Source organism: Diceros bicornis, chromosome 17 (assembly GCF_020826845.1).
Source record: "Diceros bicornis minor isolate mBicDic1 chromosome 17, mDicBic1.mat.cur, whole genome shotgun sequence".
Lineage (NCBI taxonomy): Eukaryota > Metazoa > Chordata > Mammalia > Perissodactyla > Rhinocerotidae > Diceros > Diceros bicornis.
This window is the reverse complement of record NC_080756.1, coordinates 11,962,989-11,985,517: the sequence shown is the minus strand read 5'-3', so window position 1 is coordinate 11,985,517 and position 22,529 is coordinate 11,962,989. Positions and strand designations below refer to the sequence as shown.

At 48.6% G+C, this 22,529-nt stretch overlaps 2 protein-coding genes across 2 annotated transcripts; both read right to left on the bottom strand.

Annotated features, from left to right (window-relative positions):
• Positions 1–1,841: 1,841 nt before the first annotated feature.
• SDR9C7 (short chain dehydrogenase/reductase family 9C member 7) lies at positions 1,842–13,982 on the bottom strand. The gene is made up of 4 exons (XM_058557458.1): positions 13,656–13,982; positions 10,150–10,408; positions 9,306–9,469; positions 1,842–3,118 (listed from the first exon to the last, which is right to left on the bottom strand). The coding sequence occupies exons 1-4, from the start codon at positions 13,954–13,956 to the stop codon at positions 2,901–2,903; spliced, it is 942 nt and encodes a 313-aa protein (XP_058413441.1). The 5' UTR covers positions 13,957–13,982; the 3' UTR covers positions 1,842–2,900.
• Positions 13,983–16,710: 2,728 nt separating this feature from the next.
• On the bottom strand, positions 16,711–21,511 carry LOC131415630 (retinol dehydrogenase 16-like). Its single transcript, XM_058557457.1, has 5 exons — positions 21,242–21,511; positions 19,954–19,979; positions 19,156–19,489; positions 17,681–17,844; positions 16,711–16,923 (listed from the first exon to the last, which is right to left on the bottom strand). Exons 1-5 carry the CDS (start codon positions 21,475–21,477, stop codon positions 16,841–16,843), a joined length of 843 nt encoding a protein of 280 aa, XP_058413440.1. The 5' UTR covers positions 21,478–21,511; the 3' UTR covers positions 16,711–16,840.
• Between the last annotated feature and the right edge of the window lie 1,018 nt (positions 21,512–22,529).

Here is a 22,529-nt window from a genome sequence, read left to right as displayed (position 1 = left end):
CTTAAATGTCTGCTGTCCCAGTCTACATACCCTTTATATCTGGTGAATCTCTACCACATTCCTTCCATAGTGGGACACATGAGTCTCCTGTGAGTCACCCAGGGTCTCATCTGCCTAAACACACAAGGCAGCTGTGACTCTCTTGAATCTTGCCACCTCCCCAACGTACTAGCAGAAAGTGAACCCTGATCTCTCCCGCTCTGGAGCTCCAAACCTCACCCTCTTCTCTCATCAGCCAGAGTGAATCTCCTTGTCTTAGGGGGAGGGCCCTGCTTCTCTGAGACATTGTGTACACCCACAAGCCACATTCCCTTTTGCTTCTTTCCCCAAATCCTGTAATTTCTCTAAAGATATTAAGGTTGGGGGAAACTAAAGCTGGAGAAAATGGAAGAAATATGTCTGTTCTATTCTGTCAAATATCTCACTGTGGGTAAAGAAGCACTACATTTGCTCCCTACTGGAGTGGGGAAAAGGGAGACAGGAAACCAAGGAGCAATGAAAATGTGTAAATTAATATCTCAAAATATTACCTAGCCATAGTCTCCCTCCAGTAAATTTTTGTGTCTTCAACAAAGAAAATTTATTTTTGACCTAGATTCAGCTCTCTCAGCAGAGTCCGAGTCTTGAATTTTCCAGGGCAGTAGGCACTGTGACTGACTCCCCAATGTTCCCATCCGGTCCCATGATTAATTAAAACAGTTCATGGTAATTTACCTCCTTGGCAGTGATTGGTTCAGGGTGGACAAACCTAAGCCAATGTGGGTCAATGAGATTCAAAGAGAGCCTTGGTGAGGGCTCTGGGAAAGGAACTTCCTTAATCTTTAGTGCCATGGAAGACAGGCTCTTTCTTCTCCTATAAATTGCGAATGAGGAAGCACAGAGTTCCCATTGCCACTGGCAGCCATACCACAACAATAAAGATAGTTGGATTTAGGATAAAGCCAAACCTGTGGCCGGCAGAGCAAAGGAGTAGAAAGAACCTGCATCCTTGGTGCCATCATTCAGCTATGGGGTCCTGCCCTAATTCTTTCTTTGTTGTTTAAGTCAATGTGAGTTGGCCTTCCCATTACTTGCTGCTCAATGCATCCCATCTGGTATAGAATTTGGTGCCTGGAATAGAAGTGCTGCAAATAACAGACTTAGTGGGTTGGTTCCATGGAGGCCCCCCAAAAGATATGTCCACGTCCTAATTCCTGGAATTTGTGAACATTACCTTAGTTGGAAAAGGGGTCTGTTGCAGATGTAATTAGTTCCATTTTATTATTTTCAAGTTCAGCCAGATGTTGAAGAAACACAAATTCAAGATATTTTAATTAAAAAATTCACATTTGACCTTTATTACATGACCATTCCTCACGATAAAAAAACTCTTTTCAATAGAAGTTCACATGACTTAGAAGTTTAAGGCTTTTTTTTTTTTTTGAGGAAGATTGGCCCTGCGTTAACATCTGTTGCCAATCTGCCTCTTTTTTTTTTTCTCCCCGAAGCCCCAGTACATAGTTGTGCTCATAGTTGTAGAGTTGTAGCTCTTCTATACGGGATGCTGCCTCATCATGGTTTGATGAGTGATGAGTAGGTCCGTGCTCAGGATCTGAACCAGAGAATCCCAGGCTGCTGAAGTGGAACACGTGAACTTAACCGCTACGCCATCAGGCCAGCCCAAGGCTTTTTTTTTTTTTTTTAATTTAGTTCAATGACTTATTTGACAGTGTTTACTAATTCCAGAAATTTATTCTCCTATAACTAACACCCTAGTCTGGGAATCTGAACACCTGAGTTCTGTCTTGGCCACCAAGCTGGGGGGCCTTGGGTAGGTCACTTCCTCCTCAGTTCTGTCTTGGCCACCAAGCTGGGGGGCCTTGGGTAGGTCACTTCCTCCTCTGAGCATCAGTTACTTCTATGGAACTATCAGTGGCTCCCAAGTGCCCAAGTACATCAGAATCATCTAGGTCCTTGTTATAGACACAGATTTCTGGGCCCCATCCCAAGCCTACTGAATCAGATTTTCTAACATTGGGGCCTGGGAATCTGTATTTTTAATTAACCAGGTGATTATGATGTACAGCCAAGTTTGGAAACTACTGAACTAGATGAGCTCTAGGGTTCTTCACAGCTCTAAAAATGTAATTTTCTGATTTGTGTTTCTTGTATCACTGTCTGTCCTATCTCTGCTACTAGATATTGTGCTAAAAAACAAAAACACAAAATAAACAATAAAAACTCAAGACCATGATTTAATTATCTTTATATCCTTCCAGCACCTACACAATGCCTGGTATGTAGTAGGCACTGAATAAATATTTGAAGAATTAATCAATGGTGATTAAATAAATGATTATTATTTCACGTGGATCCCAATTACCTAGGACAGAGAAATCTAAAGAGAGAGAAAATATTATAAACTTTTGCCTGATGTAATTTTGCACTCCCTGTCTCCCCTACTAAGTACTTCAAATAAAGGGTTATATGAATGAGGTTATTGCATATTTAGAGACCCAACAGGACAGTGGTTGAGACTGTCCTGCGGGCTAGATCATCCCACAATATTTCCCAGCGGCGGCGATAACTGAGGGAGGCTCAGGCTTCAGCAGGAACTGGTTTTCCTCTCCTTGATTTTTCCAGGTCCAGAAAAAGCCATATGCTGACTGGGTGACATTTGTTCTTGGGGCCATGCTGCAAGTCTTTGAAGGTGCAAAGGCCACCTCAGGCTTCTGTGGGGACCCAGTGAGTGGGAAGAGGCACTCATCCTCTGTTAGAAGTTACCCATACATTCCCAGCAGTGGGTGTCAGCCAAGCAAAGTGTCCCCCAGAACATCTGATACCACCTCTTGTGACCCCACAGTCCCTTCTCCCACCCCTCTCCACTACATTCCATTGACCACCCCTTGGGCTTCCCCAGCTCAGACACTGTCTGCAGGCCTTGGAAGGTACCAGCCCAGGATGAAATCTGTCACAGGGGTGGGCAACTTAGCCAAGGGGACGTAGAGAAGTTTGGCATCCAGGCCAGGGTTGTAGCGGATGCGGGGGCTCCGGGAAACAATGGCGTGCTCCATGCTGTTGGTAACCTCTCCGATCCTTGGCTCTGCCAACTGCATCATGTTTTTTAACTTGTCAGTATCTGTTTGAGGGTATAGGCAGGAAAAAAAAATCAAAGCTTCTGTTATTCTTCATGAATTCCATTTAAGATGGTTTCTTCTGAATTCCAAGTTCTCTGTCCATCAGATCGCTGATCTAACATTTCAGGCAGATCTACCACACCCTCCGGGTTGTTCTTTACACAAACACCCTGTAAATAATCTTATTTCTCTTTCTGAATTCGACAGTTGTGTATTGAGTTCCTACTATTGCATTCGACTAGCAACAAGAACTGTGCCCAGTTCTGCCACTTGTTAGCTGTGTGACGGACGTTGAGCTTAAATTGTCATCACCTGTAAAATGGGGATAATGATACCTGCCCTAGAGAATAATAAAGACGAATTATAGCAGGGTAAACAGTGGAGGAGGACAGGAAGAAAACAAGCACATTAGAAAAACTGGAAGGAAATAGGTGAAAATATTGACTGGCTGGTGGGATTCCTAGTCACCGGAGGTTTTCTTTTCTCCTATGTACATCCTAGAGTTCCCAAATTTTCTACAAAAGCACACAGGAAAAAATCTTTATTAAAAAATAGTAATGCCGCCCTTACTTTGATCAAAAGGCCATCGTGGGGCTCAAATGATCTAAGGCACAGATAGGCACCTTGTAAGGCTCTAAACAATGTGACGGGTCTTCTGTTAGCACTGTGCACACGGGTGTGAAGATGGGTACAAGGCACCCAAGTGGTCAAAGTCTGACAAATCTCACAACACAAATAAGAGGCAAGCCACATGATACACTTATGGGGTCCTGATCTGTACCCTCGCCCCAGGACTCTGGGGCAGGGTCCCCTCAATGGGACTCATACTCCACTGAGAGCCCCAAAAACTCCAGAAGCAGTGGTGCCTGAGAGTCAGACTTTGCAACAAGGAATTAAAACTTGAAAACAAAGAGGGAGCAAAAACTGGCCGACTTTGAGGATGGCCCAGGAAGGCAGGGAACTCACTCGCTCTGCGCAGGACCCTGGTGGTGGTTGATGAGGGTTGTCGTTCAAGGACCCTTCACCCTCATCTCCGAGGAACTCCCTTTCTGTTTCCAAGAGAAAAAACTCCAGCAGTGAAGAAGGCACACTACATTTTGGGGTCCCAAAAAGAGCCGCACTATCTTAAAAAGCCAGACTGTCTATACAGCCATAATGTCTTAGGAAGCCAACACTCTGTCCTCCATCCTTGGGCCTAACACAGAGTCCACCACCAGCAGGTCCCAGGCAGAGGAGTGAGTGTCAAAGGACTCGTTTAAGATGCTCAGGGCTACGTGTGCTCCCTCAGAGCCAGGGAAAGCTGTGTGGGCTGTTGGGGGCCGGGCAAGCTGATATGACAGATGGCTTTGGAACTAGGCTCTGAAAATTGGGGAGGACTCGCATAGGCAGTAGGGTGGAAGAAGCTACCTGCGACATGCAAGTAGCATAGGGCACATTCTCTCATTGTTCTTTCAAATATTTATGGAGTTCCTATTTTGTGCTGGGCACCCTGCTAGACACGGAGTGGGAAGGGAGACAGAGGTTCCTATTTAACACTTGTCACTCTCCTAGACAGTGAAGAAGAACATAAGCTTTGGATTCAGGCAACTAGGAAACATTTGGGTTATTGTGAGAATTAAGCAAGGTAAAGTCTACAAAGCAGGACCAATCGTTCAGTTTCTGTCTCCTTCTCTTTTGCCAGGGACAGGTCCTTGGCTTCTGATCTAGTCATTCCCCAGGAAGAAAGGGGACAAACGGGGAATTTTTGGTGGCCTCCCCACAGGGTTGAGACAAAGAAAGAAACTTAGCTGGTGGCTTGCTGCCCCTAAGCCATGCTAACCAAGCCAGGCTGTGGCTCAACTCCAGGCTTATTAGGACAAGAACGCTGCTCTGTTCACGTGGCTATCCCATTGATTCCATGTGCTGCTGCTTTGGGAATGTGCCCATGTCAGGCTGCGATTAATTAGCCATTTCCAACATGGTTCTATTTTGGGTGTAGTTAAAAATCACTCCAAGATACCTGGCCTGGCCCTGGGGTTCACAAGCCAGGGGCCTGTTTGGTTGGCCCCAATAACTTGGTGGAGTTTGTGCCCAGTGGTGCTGTACGCTCACTCTGAAATATTTCTTCAGTGTGTCTCCACAGCACCAGCCCACCAAAACACTACCCTACGACACACACGCACACACACTTCCCGCGACCACCATTCCTTTGCCTGTTCCTTCACTGAGTTTCTGCCATTGCCTCCCAGCCGGTCTCTTGTTTCCACCCTCATCCTTCCCACAGCACACAAATCTGATCAGGTCATTTCAGAGCCATTTAAAAGGCTCTCCAATGCCTTCAAGATAAGAGTCACACTCCTTAGTGGAGCCATAAAGCCTTTTGTGATCTGACTCCTAACCTCTCCCAGCCTCATCTCCCACCACTGCCCCTCACACTTCACTCAGGCCACACCAGTAACAACAATGATGGCTTAGGTTTGTTGAACTCTTATTTTATGGCTGATCTGAGTACTTTACATTCTTATTTAACCCTCCTAACAAGCCATGAGAGAGGAATTATACTTTATAATGAAGACTGAAGTTTCGAGCGTTGTGTAACCCGGTTAGAGGAACTGCTGTAATCTAAACCCTGACTCCTTACTGTCATCAAAAGCACACTGTGCTATGTCAGGTCCCCAAAATGCTGCTCATGCCCCTCCCTCTGTGGGAAACATCTGCCATCTTTTTCCCTATTGGTGAACTCCTATTCACTCTTCAAAACTCACCAAGGCATCAATAGTCCCCTCTATTTTGTGGGGACTTTTGTGGGAAGGCTTTTGTGGCAGCAGAATTAAGTCTCTGTATTGTTGCTTTGTTTTGTACACTTGCCCATTGTTGCACAATTCTCTGTGTGGTGTGGTATGTGCTTTCAGATCTGCCCTGCTAGGTTCCCAGAGATTTTGACTCATTTCTGCATCCCTATAAACACTAGTTAAACAGAAGTGAAAATTAGAGTATATTCACTCTGAAAAATTTTTATCTAAAAGTAGTCAAATGCTTGCCTTAAAATTTTCCTCTGAAATCATGAGGTGGATGACAGAGGAATCAGCTGATGGTATTTTATAAACCCAGTCCTCACTATTCTTCAGAAGAACGATATCAGCTTTGCAACATGTGGTTTTCAGAGGTAATTTGCCTTTCTACATATTCTTTTATAGACCGCACTGAAGACTCTACAAAGTCTGCCTGTATCGAGCTATTTTACTCAGAAAATGCCTTGTGAGGCTTCCAGACACTGGCTGAACTGTGTTCCACTCCAGCCTCACAGTGGCCCCATAAATAACTTGGATCACTCTTTGCTAAGGAAGAGTTTTAGGGGGATCTCACAGAGGATATATATTATTCCCCCTCCTCAACATCCAGTCCCTTGGTTAGAGCAATAGTTATAGGTTTCTCTCTGGGCATCCACGCCTCTCCCACTCTGAGACCTTTGGTCTGGGCACAGCTCATGACCCAGCCTGAGCCAACAGATCTTCACATTCTCTTGGGCACAGTGATGAGCTGAGGGTTGGGTGCATCCTGAAGTTCCTTCTGATTCTGCTGTCATAGGCCCACTAAGTCAGATTGAATCTTAGGCCTTTTTGGGGAGCTACTGGAAAGGACTATCCCTGGGAGGAAATGAGGAGATACTGAAGCCATGTGACCTCCACGGGGGAGAGAGCTTGTGAGACTGGAGCCAAGACAAAAGAAGCAGAGCCAAGGGCCTGCCCCTGTGGCCTAGTGGTTAAGTTCAGCGTGTTCCACTTCAGCAGCCCAGGTTCAGTTCCTACACCACTCGTCTGTTAGTGGCCACGCTGTGGTGGCAGCTCACATACAAAAGGAGGAAGATTGGCAGCAGATGTTAGCTCAGGGCAAATCTTCCTCATCAAAAAAAAAAAAAAAAAGCCAAAGTCTTTAAATTGGTCTAAAGACTTAAAAAAAAAAGAAAAAGAGGAAGAAGAAGAAGAAGCAGAGTCAAAAAATAGGGGGAAACTAAGTCCTAATGACATCATTTGTTGACTGGATCAGGCTGTACCTGAAGCCCATATCCCTCAATTTTTTATTAATGAGTGTCAAGAAATTCCTTTTCTGCTTAAATAATTTGGGTTGGATTTTCTGTCGCTTGTAACTGAGACAGTCCCAACTGACGTAAATCCTTAGAACTTTTTTCTCCTCACAGAATTCTAATATGTCCAGAACTAAAAGATTACTTTCACTAAGGAATACTTCTCTGAATATTTCCCCCTGACTCTTTCCTAAATCAAGGAAAGAATGATACCTTTATCCACCAGGTTTCTTGAACTAAACCTAGCACTCATCCCTGATGGCTTCTTCTGTCTCCCAGCACCAGCACATCTAACATACACCTGGCATCTATCAACTTCTTTCCATCTCCTCCACCTTCTCTCTAGTCCAAACCACCGACGTGTCTAACCTGGAATACCACAGCAACCAGAGCAGTCTTTCCTAATCACAAATCAGATCGCATTCTTAATCCTCAGTGTGCTTTATCCTGTGCCCTTTCTGCTCCCCGACCCTGCTCCCCACCCTCTGGTATCCTTAAAGTTCCTCTAAAAGTTGCCTGCCTCAGAGCCTTCCTGGAAAAACTTCCCTGACTAGCCCCTCTTTCCACTTTCCAGCAATGTCTAACTCATTCTTCCTCGAAGTCAACTCAGAGAAGCCCTTCCCCACGCGGTAAGTGAACTGGGGACCCACTCCCAACCTCATTCTTTTTTCATAGCCCTGTGCTTCTCTCCATGGTACTTATCCACATTCGCCATTAAATGTGTGTGTTTTTATTAAGATCTGTCTGCCCTACTGGGCCTTAAGCTACATGCAGCGAGCTGTACACCTGGCTGCTTGGTCCCCTCTCACCCCCCAGCCCCACACAGTGCCTGGCATGTGGCAGGCTCCCAATAAAACGTGTATTAAGTGAATAAGTGGCTGTCATGGTTTTGGTGTCTTGGCTTTTGCCTCCGTTGATGTATGATGTCCAAGAGAGCATGTCACTGAAAGAACCATGCCCCCTACACCCCGACCCCCAGACAGTTAACCATCCCCTGCCATGGATTTGATCTGAATGATTACATTTAGCCCATCCAGAGTTTCTGTGTAAATTTAAAAAATTCATCACTTTTGATTTGGGATAATTACTACCTAAGAATCTCCCTTTGCCATGCAAGAACTTATAGCTTGTAGGGACCAGTACCATGGAAAAAAGGAAGCCATACTCAGTCTAAGAAAAGCTAAAAACAACAAACTTTTAAATCAAATTGTTCTTACCAGGGACCAGCTAATAGTCTAAGCACTTTATGTATATTAACTCATTTAATTCTCATAACTCAGTACAGATGAGAAAACTGAGTAACTTGCCCAAGGCAAGCAGGGAGGCTGAAATTTGTGCTCAGGCAGCTTAGTGCCAGAGTCTAAGAGCCTACCCACAACAGTAAATTGCATCTCAGAGAGGCTCATGGAGGCCAAGTAAAAGAGAAGAAAAAATCTGGAAGAACTGCACCAAGTTTTCAGGCAGTATAGTCAACGGCTGAGATGTCCCTCCTCCACCCTCCAAAGACACCTGAAGTTCATAGAGACCCTTAGCTCAGGGAGAAAGAGAGCAGCCCAGAGCCCCTTCCTTTTAAATACGTGCTCCTTTGCCTCTATATTGATTTAACAAGCACTTAGTGTGCATGAGACACTTCACAGATATTAATCCTCATAGCAGTCCTGCGAGGTAGGCACTATCATTAGCTCCATTTTACAGAGAAGAAAACTGAAGCAGAGGGCGACCAGCTAACATGCCCAAAGTCTCCTAGCTGACAAGTGGCAAGCCAGGAGTGAAACCCAGCCGTCTCGCTCAAGCAGCTGTGCTCTCAGTAACTTCTCTGTACTCATGTCAGTGCATTTTCACCTGATTCACCCACATAATAATGTGTTGGGGGGCACGTGCCAGGAGTTGGCAGCATTCCCGGGCAGCACCTCTCCCAGCACTCCCATCTCCTTGGCAGCTATGGTTCTGCCATTCCCAGCAGATGCCCACTTGGTCTCTACTCTCAAATCCCAGCTCTGCCACTAGCTGTGTGGCCTTAACCCTTCTGAGCCTCCATCCCATCATCTGTAAAATAAAAGCAAGTCAGTGACCCCTAAGATCTCCCTGACCCTCTCGGAGACCCCTCTCCCTCTCAGGTAACTCACAGACACGGAAGTACTCCTCTCCATAGCTGTCCCGGGTCTCCTGAGGTAGCCGCTCCCACAGCTTTCGCATGCGCAACTCTATGCCCTCCTTGCCCAGAATGGACGTCCGATAGTTCCCTGGCTCGATGATGCTGACTTTCACCCCAAAGTAGCGGAGCTCACGCCTGGGAAAGAAGAGTTGGACTCAGTCTGGGACACCAAGATGACAGAGGATCATCAGGGAGAGTCACCTCTGACACCTCTAGAGGGGCTTATCACCCAGGAACCTGGAGCCCCCCCAGCACCTGCACCAGGCCAGGCATTGCCTTCATGCAAGTAAGCTCTGTCTTAGGGCCTCATCCCTTCCCAAAGCTGTCTCCAGACAATTCGCATTAGGCAAACCCAGCGAGGAGGAAGTCAACAGAGAATCTAGACCAAAACCTTGCCTCCCACCAGGTCCCTCCCATTCAGCCCCACACATAGCACCCACATAAGGAAGGGAGTGAGGATGTCTATGCGAGGCCTGCATCCTCCCCTGAGGGTCTGCCATGGCCAAATTTGCCCCCAGACTTCTCTGTTTGGGGGACTCTCCCTCCTACTCCCACAGGCCCAAACAGGGTTTCACTTACTCTGAGACAACTCAAGGGAAGGCAGGGAGATAGCCTCCTATCACCATCCCACCTCTGCTCCTCATCCCTTCTTCTCCTGGTCCTTGTGAAAGGCCCCCTGGGGACTAGCCCTCCTCCTGCTACTGTTTTAGTTTCCTCCAGAACTCCTCTGCCCACATGCTGTCCTCCCAGCCCTCTGTTCATGAGGTGAAACCCCCAGGACTCCCACCCAGAGTGGTTGGCACCAGCGCAGTCACCTGATGCTGTCAGAGAAGGCCTCGACACCAAACTTGGAGACGCAGTAGCCGCCACCGATCATAGCCACAATACCACCAGAGCTGGACATGTTGACGACCCTGCCCCGGGCTTTCTTGACCATGGGCAGCATGTGGAGGGTCACTTCGATCAGTCCCACCAGGTTCACATTGATCACTTTCACAAAGTCCTCTTTGGTCAGCCATTCATTGGGGCCACTGGGCAGGCCCACACCAGCGTTGTTCACCAGGGCCCAGAGGCCTGAGGATGTGATGGAGGGAGAGAGAACCATACAGACATCAGCAGCCTTTCTGGAAAAGCACCAGGTCCACTACCCAGCAGCTTGGGGCTGCCGAGGATGGTTGAGCAGGTGCACAAGGGCCAAGACAGCCCGGCTGGGGCCGTGGAGTGGGGAGCTAAGATAGCCCGAAGGAAGATGTGCCTTTCACCAGTTAGTTTTCCCTACAAGGGCACTTCTCCTGATTCATACAGTCTGCCAGCTGGCTGGGGTCCTGTGCCAGCTACAATCCAGGCTTTAGCTAACAGGACATAAGCTATTAGCTCTGCAAAGAGAGAGATCATTTTCATACCAACGAATTAATGTTTGAAGTCCTCCCACATCATGCTTCCCTCTCTTGATTTACTTAAGTGTAAGAAGCCAACTCCATTTCACACATTACCAAAATCAGGCCATTCATTCATCCATCCATTCACGTGTTCATCCACTCATTCATTTATTCATGCATCTGTCCTCTGTCAGTTACATAGGAAGGTGCTAGAGACATAAAATGAACAAGACAGGCTCTTATCCCTCAAGGAGCTCACAAACCAGAGAGGAAATAAATAATATTTATAAATAAATATATAACACATTTAAATAAATTAATTATGGAAAAATGTGATAAGGGCTCTCTTTGAGATATTTCATTTGAGTTGTTATAAATGGAGAGGAATAATGCTAAGTACTGTCATTCAGCTCTGCAGGGGCCCACGCTTGAAGAGCCTCAAGTTCTAGTCCTGCTTTGACCTCCAGCCTCGAACAAGTTACTTCCCCTCTCTGGGCCTCAAGTTCTTCATTGACTGGACTAGAACAGCTGTTTCCAGCCTGTGGTTTGCAATCCTGAGAGCTTTCCAAGCCGAACTCCAGAACCTGCTGAGGGAGATGCAGAAGTTTGACTTGCATTTGTGTTACATATTGAACTTCCAAATAAAATTCCACTTGGAGGAGGATGTTTGGTGCTAACAATACATTGGAAAAGTCTCTAAATGATCCCCAAGGATGCCTTCCAGCTCTTCTATTCAGGGATTCCATGATCCTCACTGCCCTGGCTCCTTCCCTTCTCTTCCCTTCCCCCCATCCCACCACCCCACCTTGACCTCTGCAGCCTCAAGATACTCCTCTGGACACTCACTCCTGAGGGCAGGTCTAGATGTAGATACCACTCATGGTCCAACCCTCCCCCTAGGCCTGGGGTCCACACACAAACCATGCCTCACCCCATCTTCCTGCCTTCCTCCAATTAGAGAGACCCCAGGAGATCAACTGGCTGGCAGGACTCAGAACCTTCCCAGTTAGAGGGGACTCTCATGTCTTACAGAAGAGGAAATGAGGCTCCTGAGATCCAAAGACTATAAAACCCAAGTGGTCTCTGCCTGTGGGCAAGGGACACACAATGCCACTTCCTCTGACCATCCCTGGTAAACAGCTCTGCCTGCTGGCAAACCAGGACAATCTTAATTTTTTTCTGCAAAAAGCAGCTAGAGAACTGTCAGAGCATGTGAACAGCTTCAGGGCTGTGCCAACCTGCCATGTCCAGAGACTCTCAGGGACAACAAGAAAGCATGTAAGAACCCTCCCCCCATTTCCCAGGGCTTCTTAGACCAAGGATGTTGCCCAATGGGGTAGGCAGAATAATGGCCACCAAAAGTGTTCCCACACTATTCCCTGGAACCTGTGAATATGGTGGATTACATGGGAAAGAGGAATTAAGACAGCAGATGGAATTCAAATTGCTAATCAACCTACCTCAAAATGGAGAGATTATTCTGGATTGGCATGTTGAGCCCAATATAATCACAAGAGTCCTTCTAAGTGAAAGAGGGAGGCAGAAGACAGAGAACCAGAGAGATGGCAGCATGATAGGGACTCGGCCCAACGCTGCTGGCCTTAAAGATGGAGGAAGAGGGTCATATGCCAAGGAACACAGGTGACCTCTAGAAGCTGGAAGAGGCAATGAAATGGATTCTCCCCTGGAGCCCCCAGAAAGAACCATAGCTCTGTTGACACCTTGATTTTAGCTCAGGGAGACCCATTTTGGACTTCTGACCTCCTGAACTAAAAGATAACAAATTTGTGTTGTTTTAAACCGCTAAATTTGTGTTAATTATTACAGCAGCAACAGGAAACTAATATACTCATTGACTCATTAACATAAGTGGCTCAAGGCTGAATGTGGGCCGCTGTGCGAGGCAGCCTGTTGAAAAAAGAGACTCACTCTTGCTAAATTATTCATTACTTAGTTCATTCAACAAATATTTATTTGAACAGCTTACTCGATGCCAGACCCTGTTCTAGGTACTAAGGATATGCAGTCAATAAAAGAGACAAACAGCCAGGCCCCCCAAGGAAACTTTATCCTAGCAGGGGAAACAGAAAATAAATAAGAAAAATTAGTAAAATATATTGTATATAGGATAGTAGCAAATGTTAAGGAGGAAAATAAAGCGAGGAGTTACTGCCTGACCCCTCCCGGGCCCCGGGGCTCTCCTGCCCCAACCCGTGTGCACGGACCCCAGACTAGTTCACTTAGGAGTCAGGACTTCCTCCAGGCTGCTGCTTCTACAACAGAGCCACCCTGTTCCTTTCATTCCTGCGCCCACACCCTGCACACAGGAAGCTTCCTGGGTAGGTCCCCACACAGTCCTGACCCAGCCCACAGCCTCCTTTCCCAACAGGAGCAACCACTCTGACGTTGGCACTTACCCTGAGGTCAGCCCAATTTCCACCATGAAGTGAGGAAGAAGACAGATCTCTCTCTCTCTAGCCGTCTAGCCTGACACAGTCAGGGACAGCAAATGCCTCCACTTGGGGAGGCCAACCCCATGTTCCCTTCCGCCTCCCCCAAGCCTGACCCCGACAAGAAATGTGCTCACATTTCTACAGGAGCTGATGGTTAGGACCACCAAAGTCCCAGAGAGGCAATTCCATCTTTAGAGGTTTGGACACACAGAACACATTTTCCCTCTCCCTCCTCCTATTGCAACCTCCCCCAGAGCCCTCTGAGTTCCTGGGAGAGAAAACTTCCTTGGGAAATCACCCCTTCATGTGGACAGACCAAACCACGCAACACTTTCCAATCCCACTGATCCAGAGCCCGAGCCCCTTTCTCTACATCACCTCTCCCACCCCATCTGAACAACAGGGTCCCTGAAACTGTCAGAGGCCTGTGGGAGAAAGAGAGAAGAAGAAGGATAAACTGAGGAAGCCAAAGAATGCAATTCGCCCCACCTTGCTCGCCCACTTGGTCCCTCACCCACTGGGCCGCTGCCCGGATGCTCTCCGTCTTGGTGACATCCAGTAGAGTGGTCTGCAGCTGGTAGGAGGTATCCTGCTGAAGCTTCTGGGCCCCCTCCTCAGTGAAGCATGCAGCCAGCACCCGCATGCCCCGATCGACCAGCTGCCTGGCTAGCAGGTTCCCAAAGCCCGAGTCACAGCCCGTGATGAAGACATACTTGTCTGAGAGGTTGCGGACCAGATTGCAGTTCTTGAACCAGCGGTACATAAAGGACAGGTCCGTGAGAGCCGCCATAGGGATCAGACGCAGGAGACAGCAGGAGAGGCCAGTCCTTTGAGCCCCAGTCTGTTGGAACCAGCTGGGAAGAAGAGCTCTCCTCCCTCCCACTGCTGGTGAAAGATGCAAGGCCCCTGGGTGAGCCACTCTGTAATTTTTGTAGGTGGATACCTCACCACACCAATTAGCCTAGATGCAAGAAATTCAAGTCCAACCTGAAGTCTTGTCACCTCAGACATCCCACGGCTGCCTCTCTCTCTCCCTTAGCCCTGATGGACAAAGGTGCCAGGAAGGGAAAGACCCCAGTGGTGATGTTGGCGCTGAAAGGTGGCTCACCTGGGTGGTCTGAGCAGGGCAAATGAAGAAGGAGGACTCAGAGAGCTCCCCTAAAAATCCCCCACCTCTGGCCCAGGGATCAAAATCATTTGTCATGAGTCCAAGTGTGTAAATAAACTTAATTTTTATTTTCAGGGGAAAAAATTAGGGTAAATTCATTAATGTAAAATGAACAAAATTGGTTTTGTGCCCTCAAAATCTCAAGAGAAATGAGTTCCAGGATATTAGCTCTTTGGAATTCTCTGCCATTAGGGGGGTCTCCATCAGGAGAGATTAGGAAAAATAAAGGGTTCCCCAGGATGGATGTGCCTCCATTGTCCTGAGGCCAGAGGCAGCAGGGTCCTCCTATAAGGGAGGCTAGTGATGTGAGGTTCCAACTCCCAGGAAGCAGAAAGACCAAGGGGCTCAGGGCCTGGGCCCCTTGGGAGGTGATACTCAGGTCACCAATGTGGAGCCCCCATTGCACGCCAAACAAGCCCAGCTCTTGCCCTCACCCCATGACCAGGCAAATGGAGGGAGTCAAGGACTGAGGACACGTCAGCTCCCACAAGGCAGGGCCCCCAGTGGGCATTTTCCTTCCACTCCCAGGACCAGGCACACACTGGGTGATTTAGTGATCTGAGTAGGCTGAAGGGGGGTGGTAACAATGGAAGGAAGGGACTATGAAGTCAACTGACTCAGTGGCTAATTGGATGTACAGAGCAAGGTGAGGTCAGGAGTCAAAGTGATTCTAAGGTATGGGGCTAATAACAGGTAGAACCACAGATGGCAAGAGAAATCAGGAGGGGGGACACTTAGGGCATAAGGAGGGAAGGTGGGAAAAGAGAGAGTTCTGATATGAACATCACTGAGATGAGTCCCAGCCAGGTGATGAGGATGGGTCATGAGTTCCCTGGGCAGCTGCAGGAAGGATCTGGGGCGAAGTGGGATGACATATGGGAGGAGCAAAGGACTGGGGCCAGAGACCTGGAAAATTGGAGGGAAGGGAGAGATTCCAGGCAATGGGGCAAAGAACTCACAGAAAGGTAGGAGGGAAGCTGCTAAAGAAAAGGAAGTAAAGAGATGAGACAGAGGTGTGGATAGTGGGAACCGTGGCCTGGATTGTACAAGATGCAAGGACAGAATGATGCTGGAGTCTATGGTGGTTCTCTTGATAAACCTCTAGAGTCACCATGCCTCAAGATGAGCCTGGGCACCAGCTCATCCCAGGGAACCCAGAACCAACTGCCCACACCTTTCCTGTCTACACTGTCTGACACAGAAATGGAGCCACGAAGTTGCCTCCAGTGAAGGGACAAGGGTGAATCCCCATGCTCCCTACCTACCAAGGTTGGTCAGCTCCAGAATCAGATAAAGCAGGTGTCACCTAGGGAAAGGCCAGAGAGCTTGGCCATTCAATACCAAGAATGGTAGGAGTGGGAGGTCAGATCGTGGGCCCACCTCTGGGGAGCAGACTCAAAGCCTGTGTGGGATGGAGGTAGGAAGTGATGGAGGCAAACTTCACCTACTTCATACCTACCCCAAGGCGCAATACCTCCTACACTGGGTCTGGGAGGCGTCTCCCAACTCTGCCTCCTGGGTGAGTGAACAGGGAAGTCGTAGCTAGGGGAAGTCAGAGCAGGCCCAGGAGTATCCCAGTTCTTGAGAAGACAAGTGAGACCCAGGAGTTGTCTCTGGATCTGGAAAAGGATGACTTGAAACCGCCCCAACACGGGCCTGGGACTCCCTCACCATCTCATGGGCCTCTCTGCCTACTGCTGGCCAAAGCAGTGCTCCCCCTGAGCTCAAACTCCCAACATCAGAAAATGGAGGCCATGGAGTGAGGGATGGGAGGGCTGCAGGACCCCATAGAGTGCTTTTCCTCCCGGGGCTGGGAATGCCACCTACTCTCAGATGACAGGCCTCTCTGCTGTGTTGGCACCTGAGGCTAATGGGTCAGGCTAGTGGTCACCTTCCACATGCCCAACTCTGTCCACATGTATCTTCAGTAGAGAGGGGCCTTCACCTCCTCCAGGCCATTTCCATCCAAAGGGAGGGAGAGACTGGTCAGGGCCAAGGCACAACTGAAGAGGAGGACAGAGGCAGAGCAGGCTCAGGTGGGGCAGAGCAGGCTCAGGTGGGGCAGAGCCTCTCTCAGCTGCTTACAACCTCCCAAAAGTGTGGATTCCTCAGGGTGGCAGGGTGACCATGAGGCTCAGAACCTTGAGAGGCTGCCCAAGGAACAGCGCACAGATGTGTGCTATTGGGTCCCTGTTCCTCTGCTGCAAAACTTTTCTTTCCTCCTAATATCCTCAGAGTCCCAGGAGAATCCTGGGGCAGAGGTGAGGAGGAAGGCAAGCTACATGACCCTAGAGACTGGAGATCTCTCTCCCCCCACCCCATTTCCCTCCTCGTGAAGCATCACTCCTCCCACAGCACCCCAACTAGACCCCCAGGCACCCCAGCGTTAGCTTCACAGGGCCTTGGCAGGCTTTGGGTACATCCAGTAGATCCTGGCATCCACCAGGAAGGAGGGCATGTAGCTCATGGGGAGGTAGAAGAGCTTGGTGTTCCAGCCAGGTGAGTATCAGGTGCAAGGGTGGCAGGAGGTCAGTGTGTGTTCCATGCAGTGTGTCAGAAAAGGTAGATTCAACTTGCAGTTTTTCAAAAGATGTTATTTTGATGTCTGTTCAGGATGAGAAAGGACCCTTATATACTTCCCCATTCCTCCTCTCCAATTCACTGCTCTAATTTGGGAAGAAAATTTCAAAGAATTCTTGGGCCTCCCTAAACACATGCCCCAAATCTAATCTATCCAGATTCCCCATGGAGTTCCCAACCCGTACCCCAAGAGCAAGTGCTCCACACTAAACCACCTCTAGCTCTATTCCTGGAATATCAAGACAACATAAATTGGATGTTTCTAAAAACAGTAGAAATCTAAATAGATGAAATTCCTGGGTCCCCCAAAATCATGCTCCAAATGGAATCCATGGATGTCATTGGAGTGTGTCCCAACTCTTACCCCAGGAACACTCTCCACACTAAGCCCTCTCTGATTCTACTCCTGAGAATATGAGCACTGCATAAACTGGAGGTCTCTACAAACACTGGAAATTCAGGCCTCTGAAAACCAGCTGCTGTAACGCCAGCTTGCCATGAGTCCATGGGTGTCCTTCCTCTCTGACTTCAGCTTCCTCCTCATGATGAGGGGTTCAGATGAGACCATGGTCCCAAGGTCTAACAAGCCTGGATCTGTCCCTTAGGTTACCAGTTGACCACATGAGACCATGGGATGGAGCCAAATGTCCCCATTGTGTGGTTGAATCAGAGCCTGGAGCACGGACCTGAGACCTGAGGAGGCACTAATGATGGACCCAGGCTTCCAGACAATGGTTTGCTTCTCTCCCCACAGTCCACAGCTCACAGGATGCCAGGATCTTCTCCCGATAGATCTCCTTGACCTCTGGGCTGGCCCCGTCCCATGCTTCCTGGAAGCCCTGAGAAAATGTCTCATTCCTGGTCATGCTGGTCTTGAAGTAACTAAGCTCGATCGCAGCTACCTTCACCCCAAAGTGGGAGAGCTCCCTCCTGCAAGGCAGACAGGCAGAGGGACAAGGACTTCAGAGGTCTTGGGAGACAAAACACAACAAACAAACAAGCAAACAAAAACAATACAACACCAACACAGGACGGGGGTGACATAAACTTGAAAGCTTGGGAAGTTTCAAAGGGCAGTGGCCAGGGGGAGAAAAATTATGACAGCATAGTCTCTGGGTAAGATTTGTACATTGTTTCACATATTTTCCATGCATGTGCTTATTAGCTCTAAATCCTACCTACTCTGCTACCAGGCACCACTTAAGTGCTCTCTCCTCCTGTGTCCCCTTACATCCCATCCATGTCCAGACTTTGCCCATCTTACTTCCTTCACCCTCCTCAATCCTCTCTCTCCCCTCTTCTGCTCTAGTCAACTGCCAGGCCATCTGTCCCCTAAGGAGTCTCTCTCTGCCTGCAGTCTCAGCTCCCCCACATTCAGAGCCATCCTGTGCCCTACAGTCAGTGGGTTCTCTAGATGCCGATTTGACAAAGTAGCTCCCCTGATTAAATCCCTTCCATGGGGTTCCACTGCCAACAGCATGAAGGTCTACAGCCTGTCCAGGGCCCACACCCTTCTGCGAGCCCACCCATGCCCACCTGCCCCGCATCCCTCCTGCCATCCTGGACCTTGTCCTTTACCCTGGAGCACCCTGCGGCATAGGCACTCAACCATTACTCACCCTGGGCCTTGTCTGACCTCATTCTCTCATCCAGGAAGCCTTCACACCCTATTTCTCAGGTTGCCAGGTTACCCAGTTCAGTTCTTCAATCCTTACCTCAGATCCCTCTCCAGATCCCTCCCCTCATTCCTCTGGCTACCACAGCCACTGTGGCTAACTTAGTGAAAGCATCATCAGAGATGGCCACAACATTTCTGTATCTGTCTCTTTCAGCTGTCAGAATTTTAGGTCAGGGACCAAATGTTGTCCTCAGACACATTTATTGTGCACTCACAGAGGTGCCGAGAAGTGTCTGTTGAATTGACTCCAATGCGCTATCCCCACCTTAAGGGCTCACTGAAGCTGAATGCCATAGGGGTTATGGACATTGGTTCTGCAGCCACATTATCCTGGGTCCGATTCTGCCTCAGACACGATCTGACTGTGGACCCTCCTCCAGGGTAGGGATAGGTTGAATCAAACTCTGTAGGCCTGGGTCCCATCCCAACACCCAGAACATAAAAAATGATTGCCTGGCACAAAGCAAGAGAGAGCGATTTGGAAGGAAGGTCCTCTGAAAAAGGTTTTCCTGGAAGCACAGAAGCAGGAGGACTGAGGAAGGGCCTCTGTCCCAGTCCAATACCTGAGGGAGTTCAAGAAGATCTCAGCGCCATACTTGGAGATGCAATAGCCCCTACCGCAAAGGGTCATCTGGCCCAAGACACTGGAGATGCTGACTACACAGCCCCTTGCCCTCCTTACTAGGAGCATAAGGCTCAGGGTCACCTCGATCACCCCCAACAGGTTCACGTTGAGGATCTTCACGAAGTTCTGTTTGGTCAGCCACTCATTGGGTGCCGTGGGCATGAAGATACCTGCGTTATTTACCAGGTCCCACAGCCCTGCGCACAGTAGGGGCAAGAGAGCAACACTGCGCTGTGCCCAGGGGTTAGAACACAGCTGGGGTTCCAATTCACCTTCCAATTGAGTTTATTTATTGAGTCAACAACAATGTACTACTTAGTATAAGGAAAAAGAGTGCAGGAGAGGAAATGGGGACAGGGTGGCTGCAGGCTGTCATGGCTTTCATACACTTTGAGCTACTGGATGGCAGGGATGGTCCTTCTCATTTTAGCTCATCGGTGCCTGGCACTCAGTAGGCAATATCCTTTGTTAAGTACACGGACAGAGGTCAAGAGAATAAAGTAGTGTTCTACAAATATCTGATAGGAGAGAGACAGAGGCAGGGAGAGCGGAATGCGTAAGAGACAGAAAAGGAGGGAAAACTAGAGAAGAGAAAGAAAAAAGGAAATGAGAAAAAGAAAAAAATGTGAATAATTACTTTACACACCTTGTTTGGGGAAGACATCCTTGAAATCCCAGAATTAGGGTAATTTAGGGGACAGGCCTGCACTGGACCTCAGGGGACAAGCTTTGAAACAGGTCACATCAATTCTAAGACACTGTCTGCTCAGGGAGCCACAGTCTCCTTCTATGCTGGGGAATTCCACAGCTTAGCCTGGAGGGATGCCCAGGGCAGGCTCTGGGAGGGGAGGAGGAGGCCTCATGCCATGCCCTAGTGCAGACTGCACTCTTGGCCCCAGCACTGTCTCCCTCTCCTTTACCCTCCCAAAAGGCCACCCTCGCCCCACCCCGCTAGGTCCCTGGCCCACTCAGCTTTCAGGAAACCTCTCTGAAAGAGACAGGAAAAAAAGACACAAAAAGGGTTTGAAATAGCTGGAGGTACAGACCCACAGACCTCAAGTCAGCAGGCGCAGGGTTTTGGGTGAGGAGGGTCTGGTGGGGTGGATGCGGGAGGGGGAGGCAGAGTTTGACCCTGGCAGTATTGGAAAGACAATAGGTCCTGCATTATTAGTCCCTCCCTTGCTCAGAAACCTTTCCGGCCTTCAAGAAATGCATGTTCTTTGATCCCATTATTTTAACTTACTTAAATAACATTACTGATAATGTGAACAAACCTTCGTTACAGAACTCTTTACTGAGATGTTATTTATGCCAGGAAAAGCGGGAAACAAACTTCAGCATACGACACTATAGGATGGCTTAAATCAAGTATGGTCTCTCACCATGCTGGCATATATAGACATTGAATTTATGTTTTGGAAAAAATTTGATGAAAATGCTGATCGTAAGTTCCATAATGTAGAGAGTAATTAACTCTGGAGGGTGGGATTAGGGTAAATGTTGTTTTACCTTTATCCTCTTCTATGTTTTCTACAATGAGCATGTTTTACATTCATAATCACAAAAAGAAATCAATGGTCTCCTTTTTCACCAAGACAGCAGGCAGCATAATATAACAGACAGAACAGGAACGCTCATTCGCGTTTGACCTAAAGTCCCTTCAGCTCTCCAAGCCTCAGAGTCCTCCTAAGTCAAGTGGGGACGGTCTGAAAGCCCTCAAGAGGGACGAGTGTGAAGGAACCAGCAGGAAAATGTGCACATGGTGAGATTGTCAGCCTGGATCCGGCCTGGCCCAGCTCACACGGTGCCACGGCAAGCCTCAAGGGCCCAACACCTCCTCCAGACAGTCGGCCCTAAACACAGCTTGGGCTCAACTAAGCCTGGGCTCAGACTCAGCCACCCTAGGACTTATGCTCTGGAGACGCCAAAGCTCAAAGCTTTGAAAATCAAAACATCTTGAGAATCTTCCCAGTCAGCAGAAGAGAGGTTTCCCTTGCACAGAGAGCGAAGAAACTAAGAGACACAAACAGGAAGCGGGGTGGTGCCTGTGTTCCCGCATGCTCAGGCACGCAGCCGTCAGACACGCAGCCAGCACCCTCAAGCCTCGCAGGTCCAGCTGCCTGGCCAGCTGTTTCCTGAAGCCCGAGTCACAGCCCGTGACGAAGACATACTTGTCTCGGACGTGGCTCACTACCTGCCTCTCCCGGTACCAGCGCAGGAGGTAGTACAGGCCCACGAGGGCTGCCAGGTACAGCCACATGGCTTTGCAAGGGACAATGCCTGAAGGCCACAGTCAGGCTAGAGTTCTAGCACTCTCTGTCCTGGAGTCCTCAAGTGTCTTCCTGTTCACAGTCATTCTTGAATTTTGATTTCAATATTGATTTTGATGACTGTGACTGGATCCTGAGAGGCCTGATACAGACACGTTGTTGATTTTCCTAAGTCCCAGCTCCTTCCAGCCACTCCCCAGGTCCTCCCACTCCTCCCTGCTGTCCCTGTTCCCCAATCTGCCCTGTCCACACTGGAGTCTCCTCTAACCTAGATCTTACAGTTCAGACTGTCTGTGTTTATTTCATCCCCCACTCAGCAAATGTTTACTTTGGTAATGCTCCAAATGATTGAATAAGTCAAGCCTTTATAAGGTATATAATATTACAACATATTATTCAGTGGCATAAAATTCCTCTAAGTCTCCAAAACCTCAATTTTACAGTGAGGGAGGTGAACTAAGACGACTGGGAGATACCTGCCAACTCCAATTTGTACTCAGCCCAGGAATCTGTATCACTCTCTGCAAATACCTTCTCTGTGGAGTCCCTACTCAGAACAACATCAGAACTGTGGAGACAGAGAAAGGCGAGGCCTCAGGAAGCACTGGGCAATTGAGGGAATTCCTGCCCAGCACACAGTGGGCTCAACAAAGCTTAGCAGAAAAGGAAAGACTGGGGTCCAGAAATGCCTCTTCCTTTCCTCCACTGGAGGCTGTGGGGAGGGGATCTGGGCTGGGGAACCTGGGCATGGCAGAGGATGGAGGGTGGTGACTCTAAAGGAGGGGACAGATGGAGACAGATGGAGAGAGGTTGCTGCTGAGGGGAGAGGCTTGATGTCCCCACGGAAGGGTCTGGGTCCAATCCCTTAGCCACCTCTCCTTGTTTGTCTATCCTGGTGTCTAATCCTGTGACCCCAGGTTATAAATCCTGGAAAGGAAACATTTGCCCTTCTCTTCTGAGGAAGGAAGCGGGGCAGGGATGATCCTACTTCTTTCTTCAAATCCTCCTCAGGTCACCCCACTGATCCCCTGACCTCCATGAA